At 43.5% G+C, this 23550-nt stretch overlaps 2 protein-coding genes across 5 annotated transcripts in view; both read right to left on the bottom strand.

The window, feature by feature from the left end:
- Positions 1 to 85: 85 nt before the first annotated feature.
- On the bottom strand, positions 86 to 4505 carry LOC139550479 (zinc finger protein 572-like). Of its 2 annotated transcripts, none has more exons than XM_071361404.1 (4): positions 4079 to 4505; positions 2717 to 2817; positions 2468 to 2579; positions 86 to 2299 (listed from the first exon to the last, which is right to left on the bottom strand). In XM_071361404.1, exons 1-4 carry the CDS (start codon positions 4113 to 4115, stop codon positions 1170 to 1172), a joined length of 1380 nt encoding a protein of 459 aa, XP_071217505.1. In that variant the 5' UTR covers positions 4116 to 4505; the 3' UTR covers positions 86 to 1169. The 2 variants fall into 2 exon arrangements, with proteins under 2 accessions (XP_071217505.1, XP_071217504.1); XM_071361403.1 differs by lacking the exon at positions 4079 to 4505 and adding an exon at positions 2940 to 4058.
- A 2892-nt stretch (positions 4506 to 7397) lies between these two features.
- The window catches only part of tep1 (telomerase-associated protein 1), a 28130-nt gene continuing 11977 nt past the window's right edge, over positions 7398 to 23550 (bottom strand). For 2 of the 3 annotated variants that reach the window (XM_071361393.1, XM_071361394.1), the window contains exons 26-56: positions 21492 to 21671; positions 21134 to 21226; positions 20918 to 21050; positions 18862 to 19021; positions 18542 to 18678; positions 18356 to 18444; positions 18151 to 18265; positions 17995 to 18039; positions 17683 to 17884; positions 17453 to 17573; positions 17162 to 17286; positions 16956 to 17055; positions 16712 to 16864; positions 16392 to 16604; positions 16108 to 16164; positions 15890 to 16019; positions 15561 to 15791; positions 15286 to 15443; positions 13843 to 13950; positions 13599 to 13703; positions 13256 to 13385; positions 13056 to 13141; positions 12805 to 12940; positions 12589 to 12719; positions 12359 to 12480; positions 12015 to 12146; positions 11832 to 11931; positions 11598 to 11712; positions 11398 to 11480; positions 11200 to 11304; positions 7398 to 11025 (exon numbers count right to left, since the gene is read on the bottom strand). In XM_071361393.1, coding sequence (XP_071217494.1) covers positions 10906 to 11025; positions 11200 to 11304; positions 11398 to 11480; positions 11598 to 11712; positions 11832 to 11931; positions 12015 to 12146; positions 12359 to 12480; positions 12589 to 12719; positions 12805 to 12940; positions 13056 to 13141; positions 13256 to 13385; positions 13599 to 13703; positions 13843 to 13950; positions 15286 to 15443; positions 15561 to 15791; positions 15890 to 16019; positions 16108 to 16164; positions 16392 to 16604; positions 16712 to 16864; positions 16956 to 17055; positions 17162 to 17286; positions 17453 to 17573; positions 17683 to 17884; positions 17995 to 18039; positions 18151 to 18265; positions 18356 to 18444; positions 18542 to 18678; positions 18862 to 19021; positions 20918 to 21050; positions 21134 to 21226; positions 21492 to 21671 — 3915 coding nt within the window. In that variant the 3' untranslated portion in view covers positions 7398 to 10905. The remainder of the gene's footprint in view (positions 11026 to 11199; positions 11305 to 11397; positions 11481 to 11597; positions 11713 to 11831; positions 11932 to 12014; positions 12147 to 12358; positions 12481 to 12588; positions 12720 to 12804; positions 12941 to 13055; positions 13142 to 13255; positions 13386 to 13598; positions 13704 to 13842; positions 13951 to 15285; positions 15444 to 15560; positions 15792 to 15889; positions 16020 to 16107; positions 16165 to 16391; positions 16605 to 16711; positions 16865 to 16955; positions 17056 to 17161; positions 17287 to 17452; positions 17574 to 17682; positions 17885 to 17994; positions 18040 to 18150; positions 18266 to 18355; positions 18445 to 18541; positions 18679 to 18861; positions 19022 to 20917; positions 21051 to 21133; positions 21227 to 21491; positions 21672 to 23550) is intronic. The other variant, XM_071361395.1, reaches the window with a different exon arrangement.

The raw sequence follows: 23550 nt of genomic DNA, 5'->3' as shown, positions 1-23550 counted from the left end.
ATTTTGGGACTGTTCTTATGTCACAAGATTTTGGAGTGAGATAGATTTTATTATAAAATAAACTACAAATTATATGGACCCCCGATTTAACTTTCATTGTTAGTTTATTTTTCATGGCAGATTCTTTATCCATAAAATGAAGCAGGCAGAGAAAAAAACCCTCTTCACATTGTTATGGAAAAATGTAAACGTTTTGAAATGATCTGTAAATCTGTAAGTTTTTGTAAACAAAAAAGCAATACGTACCATAAAACATGTAACAATTTCAAAGATTTTACTGAGTTAGAGTTTATATAAGGAAATCAATCAATTGACCAATTTTTTTAATTAATCTATGGATTTCATCATGACTGGGAATACAGATATGCATCTGTTGGTCAGATTCCTTTAAAAACAAAAAAAGGTTGGGGTGTAGATCAGGAAAACCGTCAGTATCTGGTGTGACCACCAATTTACTAACATTTCTGAAAATGGATATAGTGTTTTGGAATAAAACTCTTCATATACAGTCCCCTATGTATTTATTTAGAAAATGAAGCTAACACTTTTCATTTGGCTCTATACTCCAGCATTTTGCATCAAATGTTTTATGAGGTGACCTTTTATTTGAGGGTATTTTCATACATAACTTCTTTACCGTTTAGAAATGTATGACCTTGATCTAGCCTCCCCCATGAAAGTTTCATAACTATTTGGACAAATTTACTTAACAGTATTACATTGTCAAAAGTTTAGTATTTGGTCCCATAGTCCTAGCACGCAATGACTACAACATGCATGTGACTACAAACTTGTTGGAAACACTAGCATTTTTTTTGTGTTTGGATCAAAAATGTGTCAATAAAGCAGTGAATTGGGAGCATAAACAGTGTGAAGGGCCTTCCTCATCTGTACATGTATTCTTTCTTAGCCCAGCACATTTAAGGATGTGCGTATGCCCAACTTTTCTATACTCATTATGTTGTGCCCAATAGAAATTAAAAGTAAATAATGTAGTGTGTCATTTTGGAGTCATTTTCACTGTAAATTAGAATATATTGTTTGTTTTTAAATAAATAGATAATTATTTTATAAGTGAGGAGCCATTAACAGTCAAACATGAACACCATTTTACCTTCTGTACCACATTTACCCATAAAGTGTTACAGAAAGAACTATGCAATTATTAACTATTTGTTCCATCTGGTCTGAGACAACATTAAACTTGTGTGTGGATCCCCTGGGTATGCGGGTACCACGTATTGAGATACTGGACTTTCTCCTATGTGAGTTCTCTGATGTGACTTCATACCGGAGCGCTGGGGGAAGCATTTCCCACACTGTGTGCACTTGTAGGGCTTCTCCCCGCTGTGGACTACAGCATGTCTGATCAGGTTGCATTGCTTGGTGAAACTCCTGCCACACTGTTCACAGGTGTACGGTTTCTCTCCGGTGTGACTCCGGAGGTGTTCTTTTAGCTGCCAGAAACGCGGGAAGCTCTTCCCACAGAAGGTGCAGCTGAATCGCCTCTCGGTGGTGCCGCCTGATCTCCACTGAGTCCTCATTCTCTTCACCATGTTAAAACTACTGCGACTCAGGCTGTATCCAGAGAAGGTGGAGGTGGTGGCCATGTTTGACCCTGTCATGCACTCACTCAATCTCACTGTTGCTTCTGAAGCCCTGTATTGATGCTGCCTTGGCTGTAGAGCTAAACTATTTCCTTCATTATTTGAATTCAGCATCTCACTACTCTGTCCCTCTGACATCTGTTGTCTAGTCTCATCAGCCGATGTCCTGACATGTCTTTTCATGTGTTTTGCAGCACTGAACAGGTTAGCATGTGGTTTCCATATAGAAGAGTGAAGCGATGGCCCTACATCATCTGTCATAGTAGGAACAGATGACAGCCCACTATGAGATGGGACCATTGAGATATTCTGAGAGTACTCTTCTGTGGAATGAAAGGAGAAATCTGGGTGGCCATCAGGGTCAGTGTCTCTGCCTGGATCCACAGAGGTCCACAGCTGCCCATCATTCTCATCCATAACAAACTGGTCAGGTCCTGCCAGGGTTGTGGTCTGATCCAGCTCCTCCTCTTTCTCATTCTTCACTAGGTCTAGTGAGTCCTCATCTGGCCGGCGCTGCTCTGTGCTGAACACCTCTGTAGACGCAAGCCAGGGTGTGCCTGGTTCCTCTGGACGAGCAGAATTGGGGTAATGTTCCACTGCGTCTCTGGGAGATATATTGGGTTGTGTGATGAAGTCCTCATCACAGTGCCGTTGCTCAAAGGATGGTGGTTTCCCAGGTTTGGAACCAGACTCTAAAGATATGGAGATAAACATAACAAAAGACCCTTAACAGTTGCAAAATATGACTGCTTTAGAACTGAACTGTACGTGCGCTACATATGCCAGAACATATGCCAGAACATAAAACACCACAGTCTTCAATAGACAGACAGAGCAGTACCCCTTATGGTCACACCCACCCTCTCCAGTGATCCTGAGCTCTTCCTGAGGGTCAGTCTTCCACACATCCTCTGCCGTCTCATCTTTGATCAGTATGGACTCTGTCGCCTCTCTCTGCTCCACATCTGTAGGCTGTAACAGGGACTCGAGGTTATTACTCTGGAAACCCCATGTCTAATGCTTTTCATACTCATGAATCACACAAAAGCAGTAAATTGTCCTGATATTCCAATATCAGAAGTGTCATTTTAAAATGTGATGTATCACACCTTGGGTTGAGAGTCCCCTTCAACAGCCATCTCTCCGCCTCTCCACTGTGAACTACTCCTCTGCTTGTTCAAAACTATCTTGACTGGATATGAAGATCTCTCTGATGCCATGGGATAAAACACGGGAAAATACTAGTAATTGTATTCAGTCAAATATTAGGGCTATTCACACATTTACGTTTTGCATTTGCAATCAATTTAACATGAATAACACATCAACTACCTTTTCTACTGACTCGTCCTCGTGTCTTCTTCAGCTCGCTCTCCATCATTTGACACTTCCTTTTCAGTACATCAATATCTCGCTGGCTTTGGGTCATTTCCAAACGTATAACAGCACAGCTATCATCAACACGATTGTTTATTTCGGTTACCGCTGCTTTAGCTAATATCTCCATAATGGATATAAACTGCGCCTGAAAATTGCAGCTGGCCATCTTGTCCAGCCCAAATTACAGATTTGTATTATCTGTGTTAAGTAAAGTCTACAATTTCCAAGCTAATGTTCAATAAACAAGCCGTAGATGTCGATAAATTAAAACAACGCGTGATGCGTGCGCAATTGCACTTCCGTTCAACAACTCGTGACCTAAGTATTTATTACCGTAAATATGAGATTGCAACAAACCTTCAAAATTGTTAGAATTAGCACTGGCACAACAAATACCAGGGTCTATTCTAGTCTGCATGTAGGATAGACATATATATTGACCAAAAAAGTCGCGTTTTAAAGAATTCTGTTTTGCCCGAGTTCTGTTAACGACGGCGAGGGCAGGCGTGAGCGAAGTACACTGTGTGCTAGTTTAGCTAGCTTGTCAATGACTCCGGTACACGGAATGCGGGGGCTAGTTAGTACATGATGTCGCTAACTTTCAAAATAGCTAGTACACGGTGTCACCCGAGCGGGAGGCGGAGACAACCGGTAAACAGATCCAGGAATGCCCACATGCAGGAACACCACGAATTGTGACCTGCAGTTTTACACTATTGGGATTATTATAGGAATAGGGTGACATCGACCTAACTCTCATTTTAATACACCAATGGTAACATGATATCCTCTTACCTAATTAAAATAAGGGCACTGTTTGGTGTATGCTTACCCTGGCGTGACATTGAGAACCAAACACATCTGACTTTTATCAAATATTCAGCTCGATTTACTCTGATTCAAAAATGCTAATAAGCATCAAAGTAGACATCATGCAAGACTACAAATCTCTAGCTGACACCTTTGCTAACAGGTATTGTGTCAATTTAAAACTTGCACAGTATAGTTCATAGAATTGTCAATTGAAAGAAATGTAGCCAATTTATTCATTACTAAATTTAATTAACTTTAGTTAATCAAGAGATTCTTACCTTTGCCTCGATTCGGCAGTCTCGTCCACATCGTCATGGCATTCGTAGTTATTTATGATAGCTACATTAGCATTTCATTTTTTTTTTAAGGGGGGGGGGGGGTAAATACAGACAAATATTTTGATAGGTCACCTTGTCTTAGAGATTTACACTGTTATCAAAACATCACACCAGGGTAAGCCTACATTATTTTTTCTATGTGAAAAAGGAATGGTGGAAAAACGATTGGAACCATTTTCCTGTTTGACCGCTAGGTTTTATGGGTATTATAACTCATACTGTGGTACTCTATTCTACTGGTGCTGACATTTGACTGTAGGGTATCAGCATATATAAAAGTTTACACTATTCATCTTTGGCAAAGATAATTATACAGTGAGTTTCAAAAGTACACTTTGGATTTGAAATGACACAAGTACTATGGGGTTAAAGTGCAGACTCAACTTTCATTTGAAGGTATTTTCATCCATATCGGGTGAACAGTTTATAAATAACAGCACTTTTTGTATATAGTTCCCCATTTTAGGGGACCAAAACTATTGGGACAAATTCACATGTGTATGAAAGTAGTCAAAAGTTTAGTATTTGGTCCCATGTTTCTAGCACGCAATTACTACATAAAGCTTGTGACTCGACAAACTTGTTGCATTCATTAGCTGTTTGTTTTGGTTGTGTTTCATATTACTTTGTTCCCAATATAAATGTATGGTAAATAATGTATTGGGGTCACTTTTATTGTAAATAGGAATAGAATATGTTTCTAAACATTTCTACATTAATCTGGATGCTATCGTGATTATGGATAATCCTCAATGAAGCGTGAATCATAATGAGTGAGAAAGTTAGACACACAAATATCAGTTAGTTATAAATGTAGTTATATCTTTGGTATAGCACTAGCAAGGAAAATACCAGGATGTATTCTGGCCCAACCGGCTGCAAGATAGCATTATAATTCCTTTAAAAATCATTTTCTTGGCTGCTCTACATGCAGACTAATATTAACCAAAAATAGAAGACATTAAAGAATTCAAGATGGTAGAATGTCTTCTGTTTTTAGTAAATATATACGGTGCATTCGGAAAGTATTCAGACCCCTTTACTTTTTTCCACATTTTGTTACGTCACAGCCTTTTCCAAAATTTATTAAATAGTTTTTTCCCCCCTCATCAAATCTACACACAATACCCCATAATTATAAACCAAAAACAGGTTTAGATTTTTTTATTGAAAATAAAAAACTGAAATATCACATTTACATAAATATTCAGACCCTTTACTCAGTACTTTGTTGAAGCACCTCTGGCAGTGATTACAGCCTTGAGTCTTCTTGGGTATAACGCTACAAGCTTGGCACACCTGTATTTGGGGAGTTTCTCCCATTCTTCTCTGCAGATCCTCTCAAGCTCTGTCAGCTTGGATGTGGAGGGTCGCTACACAGCTATTTTCAGGTCTCTCCAGAGATGTTCGATCAGGTTCAAGTCTGGGTTCTGGCTGGGCCACTAGGACATTTAGAGACTTGTCCCAAAGCCACTTCTGCGTTGTCTTGGCTGTGTGGTTAGGGTCGTTGTCCTGTTGGAAGGGGAACCTTCACCCCAGTCTGAGGTCCTGAGCGCTCTGGAGCAGGTTTTCATCAAGGATCTCACTGTACTTTGCTCCGTTCATCTTTCCCTCGATCTTGACTAGTCTCCCAGCCCATGTCGCTGAAAAACATCCCCACAGCATGATGCTGCCACCACCAAGTTTCACCGTAGGGATGGTGCCAGGTTTCCTCCAGACGTGACGTTTGGCCTTCAGGCCAAAGAGTTTGATCGTGACTAGAGAATCTTGTTTCTCATGGTCTGAGACCTTTAGGTGCCTTTTGGCAAACTCTAAGATGGCTGTCATGTGCCTTTTACTAAGGAGTGGCTTCTGTCTGGCCACTCTACTATTAAGGCCTGATTGGTGGAGTGCTGCAGAGATGGTTGTCTTTCTGGAAGGTTCTCCCATCTCCACAGAGGAGCTCTGTCAGAGTGACCATCAGGTTCTTGGTCACCTCCCTAACCAAGGCCCCTCCCTCCTGATTGCTCAGTTTGTCCTGGCAGCCAGCTCAAGGAAGAGTCTTGGTGTTTCCAACTTCTTCCATTTAAGAATGATGGAGGCCACTTTGTTATTGGGGACCTTCAATGCTGCAGAAATGTTTTGGTACTCTTCCCCAGATCTTTGCCTCGACAACAATCATGTCTCGGAGCTCTACGGACAATTCCTTCAACCTGATGGCTTGGTGTTTGCTCTGACATGCACTGTCAACTGTGGGACCGAATATAGACAAGTGTGTGCTATTCCAAATCATGGCCAATCAATTGAATTTACCACAGGTGGACTCCAATCAAGTTGTAGAAACATCTCAAGGATGATCAATGGAAACAGAATGCACCTGAGCTCAATTTCAAGTCTTATAGCAAAGGGTCTGAATACTTATGTAAATAAGTTATTTCTATTGGTATTTTTAATACATTTGCAAGAAAAAACGTTTTGCTTTGTCATTATGGGGTATTGTGTGTAGATTGAGTAAAAATTATTGATCCATTTTTTAATAAGGCTGTAACGTAACAAAATGTGGAAAAAGTCAAGGGGTCTGAAAACTTTACGAACGCACTGTACATAACTACATGCAGGGGAGAGTGCCGTAGCTCATATGGTTATAAATGCATAAAAGGCATCTTTAAATGCTCAACGCACTGGGTTAAATACAAAAACACTTTCAACCATTCTTATTAAAAAGTAAATGGTTCCTTAATAATAATAATAATAATGATGTTTATTTATCCCAGTTAGTTGACTGAAAACAAATTCTCATTTACAGCAACGACCTGGGGAATAGTTACAGGGGAGAGGGAATGAGCGAGCCAATTGTAAGATGGGGATGATTAGGTGAAGGTATGATGGCCAGATTGGGAATTTAGCCAGGACACCGGGGTTAACACCTCTACGATAAGTGCCATGGGATCTTTAGTGACCACAGAGAGTTAGGACACCTGTTTAACGTCCCATCCGAAAGATGGCACCCTACAGAGGGCAATATCCCCAATCACTGCCCTAGGGCATTGGGATATTGTTTTAGACCAGAGGGGGTGCCTCCTACTGGCCCTCCAACACCACTTCCAGCAGCATCTAGTTTACCATCCAGGACCAACCCTGCTTAGCTTCAGAAGCAAGCCAGCAGTAGGATGCAGGGTGGTATGTTGCTGTCTTTATGAACCATTGAACACAAGTGTCAGGAAATGTTTTAACTTATCTCCATTGTCAGCCATGCAAGCAAATGAAACCATTCTGAAAATGTGGTATGGTATTTATTAAAAGAAAAGGAATATAACTTGTTTGACACACAGCTGGGGAACAAAGACAATCAACTTTTTGTAAACTTCATTTACAGTACTAGTCAAAGGTTTGGACACCTACTCATTCCAGAGTTTTTATTTGTACTATTTTCTACATTGTAGAATAATAGTGAAGACATCAAAACTATGAAATAACACATATGGAATCATGTAGTAAACAAAAGTGTAAAACAAATAAATCTATTTTATATTAGAGATTCTACAAATTAGCCACCCTTTGCCTTGATGACAACTTTGCACACTCTTGGCATTCTCTCAACCAGCTTCATGAGGTAGTCCCCTGGAATGCATTTCAATTAACAGGTGAGCCTTGTTAAAAGTTCATTTGTGTAACAGCTGTCGTCGGTGGAAGAAGGTGAGGACCCAGGTGCAGCGTGGTAAGTGTTCATGATATTTAATAATAATCAAAACTGAACACTGAATAACAAAACAACAAAGAAACAACCGAAAACAGTTCTGTCTGGTGCATACACACAAAGACTGAAAATAACCACCCACAAAACCCAACAGAAAACAGGCTACCTAAATATAGTTCCCAATCAGGGACAACGATTGACAGCTGCCTCTGATTGAGAACCATATCAGGCCAAACACAGAAATAGAAAATCATAGAAAAACTAACATAGACAACCCACCCAACTCACGCCCTGACCATACTAAAACAAAAGACAAAACAAAGGAACTAAGGTCAGAACGTGACAATTTGTGGAATTTCTTCCCTTCTTAATGTGTTTGAGCTAATCAGTTGTGTTGTGACAAGGTAGTGGTGGTATAGAGAAGATGGTCTTTTACCAAACAGAGCTAAGTCCATATCATGGCAAGAACAGCTCAAATAAGCAAAGAGAAAACGACAGTCCATCATTACTTTAAGACATCAAGGTCAGTCAAAGCGGAACATTTCAAGAACTTTGAACATTTCTTCAAGTGCAGTCACAGAAACCATCTAGTGCTATGATGAAACTGGCTCTCACGAGGACCGCTACAGGAAAGGAAGACCCAGAGTTACCTCTGCTGCAGAGGATAGCTTCATTGAGTTAACAGCCTCAGAAGTTGCAGCCCAAATAAATGCTTCAGAGTTCAAGTAACAGACAGATCTCAACATCAACTGTTCAGAGGAGACTGCGTGAATCAGTCATTCATGGTCAAATTGCTGCAAATCACTACTAAAAAGACACTAATAAGAAGAGTTGCTTGGGCCAAGAAACACAAGCAATGGACATTAGACTGGTGGAAAGCTATCCTGTGGTCTGATGAGTCCAAATTAGATTTTTGGTTCCAACCACCGTGTCTTTGTGAGACGCAGAGTAGGTGAATGGATGATCTCCGCATGTGTGATTCCCACCGTGAAGCATGGAGGAGGAGGTGTGATGGTGCTTTGCTGGTGACAATGTCTAGAATTCAAGGCACACTTAACCAGCATGGCTACCACAGCATTCAGTGATACGCCATCCCATATGGTTTGCACTTAGTGGGACTAACATTTGTTTTTCAACAGGACAATGACCCAACACACCTCCAGGCTGTGTAAGGGCTATTTGACCAAGAAGGAGAGTGATGTCCTGGCCTCCACAATTACCCGACCTCAACCCTACAGAGATGGTTTGGGGTGAGTTGGACCGCAGAGTGAAGGAAAAGCAGCCAACAAGTGCTCAGCATATGTGGGAACTCCTTCAAGACTGTTGGAAAAGCATTCCAGGTGAAGCTGGTTGAGAGAACACTAAGAGTGTGCAAAGCTGTCATCAAGGCAAAGGGTGGCTACTTTGAAGAATCTAAAATAAACAAATCAATATACATTTTATAACACTTTTTTGGTTACTATGTGATTCCATGTGTCATTTCATAGTTTTGATTTCTTTAATGTAAAAAATAGTCAAAGTAAAGAAAAACCCTTGAATGAGTAGCTGTGTTCAAACTTTTGACTGGTACTGTGTGAGAGAGCGAGAGAGAGCAAGAGATAGATAGATCACACACACCCACACTATTTCAGGTAACTATTGCATACTACATGCATTATAGCTGAATAACATTCAGAGGTCTTTCTCTTAGGTTTTAAAGGCATGTACATATAAGTAGAGGTATTAGTATGCATATTACATGGTGTGTAGAAGGTAGCAGGTAGTGTTGATTGAGCTGCTTGAGAGAATATTCATTCAAGTACAGTAGTCCTGATAGACTACATGACCAAAAGTATGTGGACACTTGCTTGTCAAACATCTCATTCCAAAATCATGGGCATTAATATGAAGTTGGTCTCCCCTTTGCTGTTATAATAGCTTCCACGCTTCTGGGAAGGCTATCCACTAGATGTTGGAACATTGCTGCGGGGACTTGCTTCCATTCAGCCACAAGAGCATTAGTGAGGTCGAGCACTGATGTTGGGCGATAAGGCCTGGCTTGCAGTCAGCGTTCCAATTCATCCCAAAGGTGTTCAATGGGGTTGAGGTCAGGGCTCTGTGCAGGCCAGTCAAATTCCTCACACCGATCTCAACAAACCATTTCTCTATGGGTGCATTGTCATGCTGAAACAGGAAAGGGCCTGCCCCAAACTGTTGCCACAAAGTTGGAAGCACAAAATGATCTAAAATGTAATTCTATGCTGTAGCGGTAAGATTTCCCTTCATTGGAACTAAAGGGCCTAGCCCGAACCATGAAAAACATCCCCAGACCATTATTCCTCCTCCACCAAACTTTACAGTTGGCACTATGCATTGGGGCAGGTAGCGTTCTCCTGGCATCCGCCAAACCCAGATTCCTCTGTCGGACTGCCAGATGGTGAAGCATGATTCATCACTCCAGAGAATGCTCTAGAGTCCTATGGCGGCAAGCTTTACACCACTCCAGCCGACGCTTGGCATTGTGCATGGTGATCTTAGGCTTGTCTGTGGCTGCTCGGCATGGAAACCCATTTCAAGAAGCTGCCGACGAACAGTTCTTGTGCTGACGTTATGTCCTGAAGCAGTTTGGAACTCGGTAGTGAGTGTTGCAACCGAGGACAGACAATGTTTTACACGCTTCGGTAGTCCCGTTCTGCAGGGCAGAAATTTGACGAACTGACTTGTTGGAAAGGTGGCATCCTATGATAGTGCCACGTTGAAAGTCACTGAGCTCTTCAGTAAGGCCATTCTATTGCCAATGTTTGTCTATGGAGATTGCATGGCCCCCCTAGCTCTGACAGCTCATTAGAGGAACATTTTTACTTTCTATGCCTGTGATATGTGGTTGTCCCACCTAGCTATCTTAAGATGAATGCACTAACCTTTAGTCACTCTGGATAAGTGCATCTGCTAAATGACAAAAATGTCAATGTAAAATGTGTGGCTGAAATAGCCGAATCCACTAATTTGAAGGGGTGTCCACATACTTTTGTATATATAGTGTATATCTGTGTGAGAGTAAGTTAATTATGACTCTGTGCGTGTATACAATGTATGTGTGTACACTGGGTGGTTATTCTCTCCAGGAGAGGAAGTAGAGCTGGCCCAGTGCATCGCCACACACCAGTTCACTGGAGCAGTGTGGGTTCACCTCCAAGACCAGAACAGGACCCGCACACACAAACACACCCACCTGTGCAGAAACACAGAGAGGTAGTGTAAGCGTGCGCACACACACACACACACACACACACACACACACACACACACACACACACACACACACACACACACAGCATTACTGTGACTATTCATCTGTTCTTTGTGAAATGATTTGAGTGCGTGAAAGAGTTAGAATGACATGCACCTGTTTCTTGGTGTTTCTGTCCCACATTTTGACCGTTCTGTCATGGGACGCCGAGATGATAGTGCTGTTGGTGAGTCTCAGAACACTGATCCTGTCACTGTGTGCCTAGGGAAAATCCATCAAAATTATCATAGAAAAATAAGACAACAGTTTCCTCTTCAAGACAGTCACCATCAGAGAAAAGGGGAGAGATCTTACAGGTTTCCTGCTGCTCCAGGAGTTCGTATTTGGTGGCTGGTTGAACCACATATTCCCCTTGGAATCTCCACACACCACCAACTCTGGAGACAGGACACAAATTACAGTGCAGTTAATAAATTATTAATTTACAGATGATTCACAAGTAGTATCAAAATTAATATGAGTATGTGAGTGTCATTGTACTGCAGTGCAGCTACCTCTCTCCACAGTCACAGCAGTTATCCAGCCACCTTTTCCACCACAAGTCTCCTCCATTTCTAGCTCAATTTTACCACATGATGACTGCAGGTCAGTCTTTGGGCCCATGGCATACTAGGGAAGGCAGATAGATTATAATATGGTCCTACCAATATAACTCTTATTAAAACAATCTAAAACAGCAGCAGTGTTGTCATTGATGATGATTATGTCGGTGATGGTGGTAAACTTACCATGAAGCCAAGCACAATCTGTCCTTTCTTTTCGCCCACCAGCCAAGTGCTTTTTTCATCATTGGCCACCATCCCAAGAATGTGTGTGTTATCCTTCCAACTGCAATTTATGTACATTTCAAGTCAGTATTTTTCATCTAATAATGTGTATACCATAAGTGAGTGAGTGAGCGAGCGCTTTACTTGTCAATCTCTCTATCAGCGTCAGCGAGGACATTGATGATATTTCCATCCTCACAGGTTCCCAGCAGGATGGAGCAGTAGTACAGGTGCATCACTGGGGTAGGCACTGAGTATGTGGACACCTTCAACAGACTAGGGACAAAAGGATGACAGTCTTTGCCGGCATGCAATGCAGGAGAACAAGAACAAATGTTGACTAAACTTTAATCCATGTACTACTGAAAGTTTTACAAATTTGCAACCAGCAGATATTGCCTGAATCAATCTCTTACAAATGCCAAATTGGGCCTATAGCAACCGTCGCCATAGTGTGAAAACTTGACATATAATGGCCAAGAGCTGACCTTGCAGCGTTGTGCTGAGGATTCCACTCCACCTTCCACACTGACACAGAGCGTTGCCTGCATCCCACAGCAAACTGGTCATCAGGCATGGAGCATATCGCTGTTACACTACTGTCAGACACCTGAGCGACACAAGCAAATCAAAGATAAATCAACTTTGCTCTATTAGTCATTGAGAGAATCACAATAACACTACAAGGTGCTGAATGGTTGGCACTGTATGGAGATACCTTTTTGTGGCCAACTGCAGAATTGTGTTTCCATAGCTCCACTCTGCCAGACTCATAGCCAGACAGTAGCAAATCCCCACTCTGGCAGAAGGACAGAGCGGTAACAGTGCCCCTCCGGTTGAGAGGACTCTCTGGAGGAAAAAATAAAGAGGGGAAATTAATCAATAAAACAAGTATAGAAATGGGAGGATTGGTTTAGGTTGATAAATGTGTTACCCATTGCTGCAGCAACGCTCCAAGACCTCAACGACCGATCTTGAGACACAGTGAGGAATGCCGGGACTCCTTCCTGCTTTGAGACTGCTCCATGTATCCCTCCGCTGTGGCCTTGCAAGGTGCTGTGATGCTGTACCTAGAATTAGGAGGCAAAGAGACAATCAGACCAAGCACCACTGCGTATTGATACATGTATCTTATTCAAATCAACCTAAATCCTAGAAATTACAAGCAAATTGCATTAATCCCACCTGGAAGGGGTGCCACAGCTTCACTGTGCCATCATCAGACGCCGTAGCAACCACCATATCCTCCTGCTTAGTCTCCTTGGTCTTGTCTGAATATAAAACATTTAGGAACAATAAATGACCACAATGGTATGTGTATCATAGTATTTTTTTAAAAGGGGAATAATATTAATATGTTTAAGTATTTAGTAAATGTGCAGTACCTGGGTCAGGTATCACAGAGCAGTGGTGTATGCGTGACCTGTGAGCTGAAATCCTGCTGATTTCCATCCCTGAATCCCATTTCCACACGTGCAGCTCCCCCTCGGCACAGCCTGCTATCACAAATTCTCCCTGCAGACCCCCCAAGACAACACAAACATCATCAAGACAAAATGGAAACACCATCACAACTTACAGTGCCTCATTACATATAGACACCACAATTTTGCCGTGATGACAGACTTTTTCCCCCCTCAACACCTTCTCCATTAACACTACAGTTTAAAGCCATCCATCCAGTACCATTTTAGAGAGGTCCACACTGCCCCCTATTGTTAGACTCACCAGGCAGCAGACTGCACTGAGGGAGGATCTCGCCAGGATCTCTCTCACACTGCGACCTTTCTGTAGGTCCCACATACGGATCTTGCAGTCACTGGAACAGCTCACCTGAGAGACAAACAGACAGTAAGTTACTTGGGTTTAATTCAGAAGTCTCTTTCTAGTTGAAATGGGAATTATCATCAGAAAAAAACAGGCAACAAAAGGACAAAGTCATAGAAGAAAAAAACACTATACAGACACTCACCACACAGTTTGGGCCCCAGACACAGCCAGTTATCCAGTCTCCATGGCAGTGTGGTAGAGACTGAATGAGAGTAGGAGGAGAGGAACTGGCGTTCCACACCATTAGAACCTGAAAAGAAAGTCACATTATCACTACAACTGTCACAAGTAACAGACAGCTCTTAATATTCTTGGTTGTTTCCATCAACAACATCCCCACTATTCACAATAAAAGTAAAATTGCAACACACCAACTAATCTCTCGTGGACTGACTATGTAAACAACTGGTACCGTAGATCTGTTATGACACAATGGGATACATGAGATAACGAGCAGCATTAGTTTCAGTGCTTGGGTTTTTTGTCAATGGTTTGTGGCGAAATCCTGCACGGAGCCTTCACCGTGCACTGCCACTTTAAGAGCGCATGAGCAGTAAGGAAGGAGGTTGTTTTCGTTTGGGACCACGCCGGTTATGGATCGCATGGATTAGTAGCAACATTGTTGCGAAGCTTAAACATAGAAACCAACGGACAGTCAGACAGTACACCGGCACGCCTGAAGACCACAGCTAAAATCTCTCGTTCTCTTTCATCTATCGTTCCAGTTCTTTACCCTGCAACAGACTCTCTATTTTTCAAATGCACTTCCCATTGAAGTTCATTAGAGCTGGACTATTATTGCCCTGCCAGAAGTATTTGGGTGGACATTTTAGTTAAAAGGGAGGTTGCTTGCAAGTTGGGTATTGTTAGTTGAACTGTATTGAGGTGGTGTGTACTAATGACATGTGACTGAGAAGATTGTGGACATTTTTAAGGCCTTTGTTGTGTCTATGAACACCCCCCACATTCATACCCTCTGCACTCATCCACTGGAAGAGAATACAGATTATTGCAAATCCTCTGTTGATGACTGGGTTCTTTCTTGTATGAAGTTGCTGTTAATTAATAAATTGCTCTGCCATTATTATTATATGAGGTATTCTTGGTGGGGTCACCCCTGTGGTGTGATGTGGGTTTTATAGGGTGTGTATTCTCTTTTCTCTCCACTGGCTATCTGGTAAACAGGCTACACTCTAGGCAATCTCTTCTGCTGATGTGTGTGGGTCTGGTAGTGGTACTCTCTCTATTCTACTCTTTTCCTTTCGGCATGGTTAATACCTGCCTGGCGCCCGAACAAAATCTTTCTTTACCCCTCTCTAATAAATACCGCTACAGGTTATTTGGACAAAACACGATTTCACAGGTGTTCGCAACTTTCACATTTCTGAAGGGGACATTTGGCCCATAGACTTGCCCGTAACTTGCAAAGAGAGCGGGTGGAGCTCTTAGTTCCGATCCTCATTCTCCCTCTTCCTTTAACACGTATGGACTCAGAACTTAAATCGAGCATCTGACCACTTTAGTTCTGGGTTAACTGAGATTACACACCAACCGAAACTCATATGAACACTCTTTAAACCTATACCTGATCTTTTCCACCAGACAGCAACTCCTCCCCAGTTAGACTGAAGGCCAGGCAGGTGACCCCTCCACTGTGACCTCTCAGGACAGAGATCACACTGGGGTCAACCCAGGGGTCAGAGGTCAAGTCCTTCACTGCCCACAGAGCAATGGAGCAGTCATCTGAGGAAAGCGATGGAGAAAGTTAGCAAATTGTTAATAAAATGATTAGATTAATTAGTGATTAGTACAAAATGAGTTTACTATTGTTCAACTGAGTGTTTAAGTTATTGGTCTGACCTGAGGCAGAGGCCAGATAAGAGGAGTTTTGTGCCAGGGCCAGGATGGGGCCTTGTTGCACCCCAAAACATCCCAGCAGCACCATGCCTGCCTTCTCCTCCTCCTCCTGTCTCCACACCCTCAGCCGCTGGTCCCCGCCCCCAGACACCAGCAGCTCAGGTTCGTCTGCAGCCAGCCACATCAGGCAGAGGATAGACACCCGCAGGTCCTTGCTAGCCCATGTCCTCTCACCTGCAAAATAGGGTTGGGGTGTGTTAAGTGATTCATTCAATTTATTCATTTCCTTGGCTTGCAGAGTTGTGTTTGTTGGCAAACCTAAAACCATATACCTGATTCAAGACTGAAGAGCTTCAACCCATCACCATGGTAACCCACTGCAGCATAACCACCAGCGACAGCCACACATAGAGCAGCGGGCTCCGTGGTTGACATCTTCTTTCCCTTCTGAATAACAGACTCCTGTCAAGGCAAACAAAGTGATTTTTGAGATTCCAAGTGACAGAAATGGAAATTGAGGAACTTCTGAAACATGAGTGGAACAGCATACCTTGGATTCTCCAAATACATTCACAGAGCGACCCAGACCACCTGACCATAACTGGACCTGTGGAGGAAGGGGGGACAGGCAAATAAGGAACCTCTCAAAGTGTGTGTGTGCATATGGTAAGATCTCAATTGCTTACTCCTCGCATCCGCTCTCCTCATCTCCTCAAAACCCATTGGATGAGAAATGGGTTTTGAAACTTCTCCTGGGTTTTGACAAGGAGAGGATGCAAGGAGTATGCAATTGAGATCTTCCCTGTGTGTGTGTAGGTAAACCATCCTTCTCACCGTGCGGTCAGATCCAGCACTCAGAAGTACTGTCCCTCCCAGCAGGAAGGTGAGCACCTCTGTAGATCCGCTGTGAGCCTGGTAGCGCCCCACACAGGTAGAAGCTGGAACTGACCACATCCTCACCTCTCCAGACAGACAGCCAGAGCATAGCAGAGAAGAGGAGGGAGAGAAAGACAGACTGCGTACTGACGTCTGATGACCAGAGAGAGTCTGGAAGGGAGGAAGGATGAAAGAAAGGTTGTTTTAAAACAACGAGCGAATAAAACATTTAACAGTGTGACATCTCTCGCTGCAATATGGTCCTTCATTCGACTCACCGTAACTTCACCCTTCAGCCAGTTCCAGAGACGCACAGCCCCATCCCAACCCCCAGCTGCCACAAGATGACCTTCGGGGTCAAAGGTCACACAGTTCAGAGGGCTAGTGCTGGAGAGGGCTGTGACCAGACTGCCCTTTGGAGATGACCACACCTGTGGAGAATAACATTGATAACATCAACGTTCAAATGAATGGCTGAAGTAGTAATCAGAGCGACTGGCATAGTCTTGATGTGAGACTCACTTTAAGGCTTAAGTCCAGAGACACAGTTGCAAGGTGCTTCCTGTCTGCACTGACGTCACTTCCTGTTATTCTGTTTGAGTGGCCATTGATGAGGGCAGTTCTAGAAAGACAGGACAGTTGACCATTTTGTATGTCTGCAAGATTCGGAATTTCGTAATCCCATATTGGCCTTGGGAACTTTTTTTTTACTCCAAGCATTGTCTCACCTGCAGCCATTCTCAACATCCCACAATTCAATCTGTCCATCAAATGAAGTAGTTCCCATAAGCCCCTCCCTCAGGAAGACACATCCTGAGATTCCGTCACAGCTGCTCACCAGTGACCTCACTTCCTGTTAACGGTCAAGGTAAAATGGACTTAGATACAAAGATGGAGCATTTGAAAGATATTACTGTCATATTTTAGTGCTGATGGTGGCATATAGTCAGTAGTAAGTCCTTTCCTAGTCTGATAGGTCAGTGGCATATTGTTGTTATGAAAAGAGAGCAGGAGTTTACCTGTCCAGTCTCGGTGTGGACGAGGTGGAGGGTGCCCTGTCCAGTCCCTACTGCCATGACCCCACCCCCTGGACTCACAACCACACAGGTGGGCTCAGAGGAGAAGGTGCAGACCAGCTTACTGTGGTAACAGAGGACACCAGCATCACTAAGATAACAATATAACTAACTCACTGAGGTAGGGAACACAGAGGTCAATATGGTCTAACTGTAAAAATCAGATTAGCTACCTGGTTTCCGTCTGGGTATGTTGTTCATTGTTCAGCCACCTCATCACATGCACCCCTTTCCCCATCATGCCTTGTGCCCATACATGGGCGTCAGTGTGGTTGGGCTCGTTGAGAGCTTGCTGCAGAAACAGGGCTGGCCATGAGGACAGGATGGGAGCATGGCGCTTCAGGAACCCGACACAATCTGTCAGACCGCTCTGGTCTTCAGAGGAAAAAGGAGAGGAAGACTCAACTCTGGGCTTTCTGTCTGAGGAACAGATTCTAGAGACTTTTCTATGCAGGTAACCGGTAAAAAGGGATCAATTATTTTACCTAAAGTGTCCCATGAACCAATACCTTCCGACTCAAACCTCTTGCCTGCAGTGAAGAGAATAATAAAAGTGGAAGTAGAGTAGACTAAAAGTTACTAGATAACCTAACACCCATCATCAAATGAAGTACTTCCATTTCTCCAGAGAGGTGACTTACCAAACAAGCTGTAGGTCTCCAGGAGGTGGTGCAGGAGGCCATGGCGCACGTTGGCAAACAGGAAATTATAACTAGAGAGCAGGCAATGCAGCGCCTCCCACTGGCCACTTCTCATCTGACCAAAGACAACCAAGTGTTAAGGTGTGGTCAGTGACACAGAGGTCAACTGGGAGAGAGGTTAAAAGCTAGAGGAAGTGTCACTGACCAGGTGGAATGGCAGGTTCAAGATGGAACTGGCCTCACAGTGAAGAAATGTACATGTTCCCTGAGGATCTGCCAGCACCCAAAGATGGGCTGAGAGAGAAATAAACAAATCCTTGTGTATCCATGTTTGATTATATACAGATGTAAGCAGGGAATTTGTGTGTAGGATCTTTATAATAGTAGCTACCTGCCAACAGGATATGAGCCCTGGTCCAGTCAGCCTCTCCTGGTAGGAGAAGCTCTTTTTTAAAGGCCAGCTTGACCTCGGGATTGGTCAGTGCCAGGAGGTCATCCGGGCCGTAACAGTGGGATGGATCAATCAGGCTGCAGAACAACAAAGAGATGGACTGTTTTAACGTTCAACTCCTTACAACAGCGCATTCCATGAGAGGGAGTGAACACTTCTGGGAGAAGGGTAGAGAATTGAACATCAGCCAATATTAGTTTGATTGCCTCATCAACCCAAGTCTGACCTCCAACTGCCCATCATTTGACACAGTCTCATACCTCTGTAGACTCCGCACCATGTGGGAGAAGGTTGCCATTGGGACACGCTTTATGGGCTTTCTGGCCAAGTGCAGCATATCCTGCCATGTTGCCTTCTCACCTCCAGAGGTCAGGCCATTGCACATGTTCAGTATGGCATATAGGTCTCTCTCCCTCAGGCCTGCAATGGAACCAGGGGGGAATTGTCATGACATGTCACAGAGCACCATTGCTGAGTGAGATGATTAAACGTGATTAGTAAGTAGGGTATGAATATTAGTGAGTGGTAGATTTTAGCCACTGGAGTCACTTGAGCAGATCTAAAAGTTGGTCCACACCACCATCAGCCACCAGGTAAGGAGTGCATGTCCAAATTAGGTTTTGGGTAACATATAGGACGTACAGTTGAAGTCAAAAGATTACATACACTTAGGTTGGAGTCATTAAAACTCATTTTTTCAACCACTCCAAAAATTTCTTGTTAACAAACTATAGTTTTGGCAAGTCGGTTAGGACATCTACTTTGTGCATGACAAGTCATTTTTCCAACAATTGTTTACAGACAGATTATTTCACTTATAATTCACTGCATCACAATTCCAGTGGGTCAGAAGTTTACATACACTAAGTTGACTGTGCCTTTCAACAGCTTGGAAAATTCCAGAAAGCGAAGTCATGGCTTTAGAATCTTCTGATAGACATCATTTGAGTCAATTGGAGGTGTACCTGTGAATGTATTTCAAGGCCTACCTTCAAACTCAGTGCCTCTTTGCTTGACATCATGGGAAAATCAAGAGAAATCAGCCAAGACCTCAGAAAGACAATTGTAGACCTCCACAAGTCTGGTTCATCCTTGAGAGCAATTTCCAAATGCCTGAAGGTACCACGTTCATCTGTACAAACAATAGTACGCAAGTATAAACACCATGGGACCATGCAGCCGTCATACCGCTTAGGAAGGAGACGCATTGTGTCTCCTAGAGATGAACGTATTTTGGTGTGAAAAGTGCAAATCAATCCCAGAACAACAGCAAAGGACCTTGTGAAGATGCTGGAGAAAGCAGGTACAAAAGTATCTATATCCACAGTGAAATGAGTCCTATAATCGACATAACCTGAAAGGCCGCTCAGCAAGCAAAACCGGCATTAAAAAAAGCCAGACTACGGTTTGCAACTGCACATGGGGACAAAGATCATACTTTTTGGAGAAATGTCCTCTGGTCTGATGAAACAAAAATAGAACTGTTTGGCCATAATGACCATTGTTATGTTTGGAGGAAAAAGAGGGAGGCTTGCAAGCCGAAGAACACCATCCCAACCGTGAAGCACGGGGGTGGCAGCATCATGTTGTGGGGGTGCTTTGCTGCAGGAGGAACTGGTGCACTTCACAAAACAGATGGCATCATGAGGCAGGAAAATGATGTGGATATATTGAAGCAACATCTCAAGACATCAGTCAGGAAGTTAAAGCTTGGTTGCAAATGGGTCTTCCAAATGAACAATGACCCAAAGTATACTTCCAAAGATGTGGCAAAATGGCTTAAGTACAACAAAGTCAAGGTATTGGAGTGGCCATCACAAAGCCCTGACCTCAATCCTATAGGACATTTGTGGGCAGAACTAAAAAAGCGTGTGCGAGCAAGGAGGCCTACAAACCTGACTCAGTTACACCAGCTCTGTCAGGAGGAATGGGCCAAAATTCACCCACCTTATTGTGGGAAGCTTGTGGAAGGCTACCCGAAACATTTGACCCAAGTTAAACAATTTAAAGGCAATGCTACCAAATACTAATTGAGTGTATGTAAACTTCTGACCCACTGGGAATGTGATGAAAGAAATAAAAGCTGAAATAAGTAATTCTCTCTACTATTATTCTAACATTTCACATTCTTAAAATAAAGTGGTGATCCTAACTGACCTAAGACAGGGAATTTTTACTAGGATTAAATGTCAAGAATTGTGAAAAACAGTTTAAATGTATTTGGCTAAGGTAAACTTCTGACTTCAACCGTGTGTGTTGAAAAGACAGTGGATGCAGTTAGTGAATAAGGTGGTTTTGAAGTGCCCTGGCTCTCACCGGTGCTGCTGACAGTCAAGGCGGCCAACGCCCAGCCCAGTCCCACTTCTCTGTACTGGGACTGCAGTCTGCTCAGGCTGTGCTGCACCAGCTCACTCAGAGACGGAGGAAGAGCCTGGAGGCTCTCCTTCATCTGTAACACAGACACTTACTCATCATCTGACACAGATCATCATGACTATGGGTCGGGTCAATGTGACATGCATGATGTCTGACCTTTTCAAAAGAGGCAAAGTTCCTCAGGTCCTCACAGGCCAGGTGTAGATAAAGTGGACTCACTGCTCCCTTCTTCATCAGAAGGGTCTGAAGCTATACAGGTACACAGAGACAATAGTTAATTAATGGTGACAAGATTATACAGAGCAGGTCATACTATTCACAACACTGTTAGTAGGCTTTTCAGAGTGATGATATGGGGTCCCATGTGGCTCAGTTGGTAGAGCATGGTGCTTGCAACACCAGGGTTGTGGGTTTGATTACCACGGGAGACCAGTACAAAAGTGTATCCACTCACTACTGTAAGTTGCTCTGGATAAGAGCAGCTGCTAAATTACTAAAATGTAAAGATAATAACCTGATTATTGAAAGCTGAGTCACTAAGCTTCTTCCCGTAAATGCCAAGTTCCTTCTGAACTATCTCCTTTCTGTCCGGCAAAGAAAGCTGTCCTAAAGGAAACAATAAGGCCCGTTTCCTCTTGGCGAGGACTTGCAGCAGGGCCGAAGTGGAGGTGACACTCAGCACCAAAGACACACCCTGTCAGAAGAACACAACAAAAGAAAGAGTAGAAGTTTTGTATGCGTTATGTTAAATCCTATACTATATGATACTACATCACCATTAGTGGAGGCTGCTGAGGGGAGGATGGCTCATAATGTCTGGAATGGAGCGAACAGAATGGCATCAAACACATGGTGGAATGTTATCAAACACAGCTGATGCCTGCCGGACCGTCCATTAATTCACGGTACTCCATTCTGTTTATTTGTGTTTTATCTGTCGGCTCTGTGTTTTAACTCAGGCTCTGTGTGTAGTTAATCCGACCCTCTCTGCCTAGTCGTCGCCATTTTTACCTGCTGTTGCTGTGTTAGCTGACTAGCTGCTGTTATCTCACCTGTTGTTTTAGCTAGCTCTCCCAATCAAGACCTGCAATCACTTTATGCCTTACTGTATGTCTCTCTCAAATATCAATATGCCTTGTATACTGTTGTTCAGGCTAGTTATCATTGTTTTGGTTTGCAATAGACCCCGTAGTTCCACTCTCCGTACCTCTGATACCTCCTTTGTCCCACCTCCCACACATGCGGTGACCTCACCCATTGAGACCAGCATGTCCAGAGATACAACCTCTCTTATCATCACCCAGTGCCTGGGCTTGCCTCCGCTGTACCCGTGCCCCACCATATCCCTGTCTGCACATTATGCCCAGAATCTATTCTACCACGGCCATAAATCTGCTCCTTTTATTCCTTGTCCCCAACGCTCTAGGCGACCAGTTTTGATAGCCTTTAGCCGCACCCTCATCCTACTACTCCTCTGTTCCTCGGGTGATGTGGAGGTAAACCCAGGCCCTGCATGTCCCCAGGCACCCTCATTTGTTGACTTCTGTGATCGAAAAAGCCTTGGTTTCATGCATGTCAACATCAGAAGCCTCCTCCCTAAGTTTGTCTTACTCACCGCTTTAGCACACTCTGCCAACCCTGATGTCCTTGCCGTGTCTGAATCCTGGCTTAGGAAGGCCACCAAAAATTCTGAGATTTCCATACCCAACTATAACACTTTCCGTCAAGATAGAACTGCCAAAGGGGGAGGAGTTGCAATCTACTGCAGAGATAGCCTGCAAAGTTCTGTCATACTTTCCAGGTCTATGCCCAAACAGTTCGAACTTCTAATTTAAAAAATTAATCTCTCCAGAAATAAGTCTCTCACTGTTGCCGCCTGCTACCGACCCCCCTCAGCTCCCAGCTGTGCCCTGGACACCATCTGTGAATTGATCGCCGCCCATCTAGCTTCAGAGTTTGTTCTGTTAGGTGACCTAAACTGGGATATGCTTAACACCCCGGCAGTCCTACAATCTAAGCTAGATGCCCTCAATCTCACACAAATCATCAAGGAACCCACCAGGTACAACCCTAAATCTGTAAACATGGGCACCCTAATAGACATTATCCTGACCAACTTGCCCTCCAAATACACCTCTGCTGTCTTCAATCAAGATCTCAGCGATCACTGCCTCATTGCCTGTATCCGCTACGGGTCCGCGGTCAAACGACCACCCCTCATCACTGTCAAACGCTCCCTAAAACACTTCTGCGAGCAGGCCTTTCTAATCGACCTGGCCCGGGTACCCTGGAAGGATATTGACCTCATCCCGTCAGTTGAGGATGCCTGGTCATTCTTTAAAAGTTACTTCCTCACCATATTAGACAAGCATGCTCCGTTCAAAAAATGCAGAACTAAGAACAGATATAGCCCTTGGTTCACTCCAGACCTGACTGCCCTCGACCAGCACAAAAACATCCTGTGGCGAACTGCAATAGCATCGAAGAGCCCCCGCGATATGGAACTGTTCAGGGAAGTCAGGAACCAATACACGCAGTCAGTCAGGAAAGCAAAGGCCAGCTTTTTCAAGCAG

The sequence above is a fragment of the Salvelinus alpinus genome, chromosome 23, assembly GCF_045679555.1.
Source record: "Salvelinus alpinus chromosome 23, SLU_Salpinus.1, whole genome shotgun sequence".
Taxonomy (NCBI): domain Eukaryota; kingdom Metazoa; phylum Chordata; class Actinopteri; order Salmoniformes; family Salmonidae; genus Salvelinus; species Salvelinus alpinus.
This window is presented reverse-complemented; position numbering and strand designations above follow the sequence as displayed.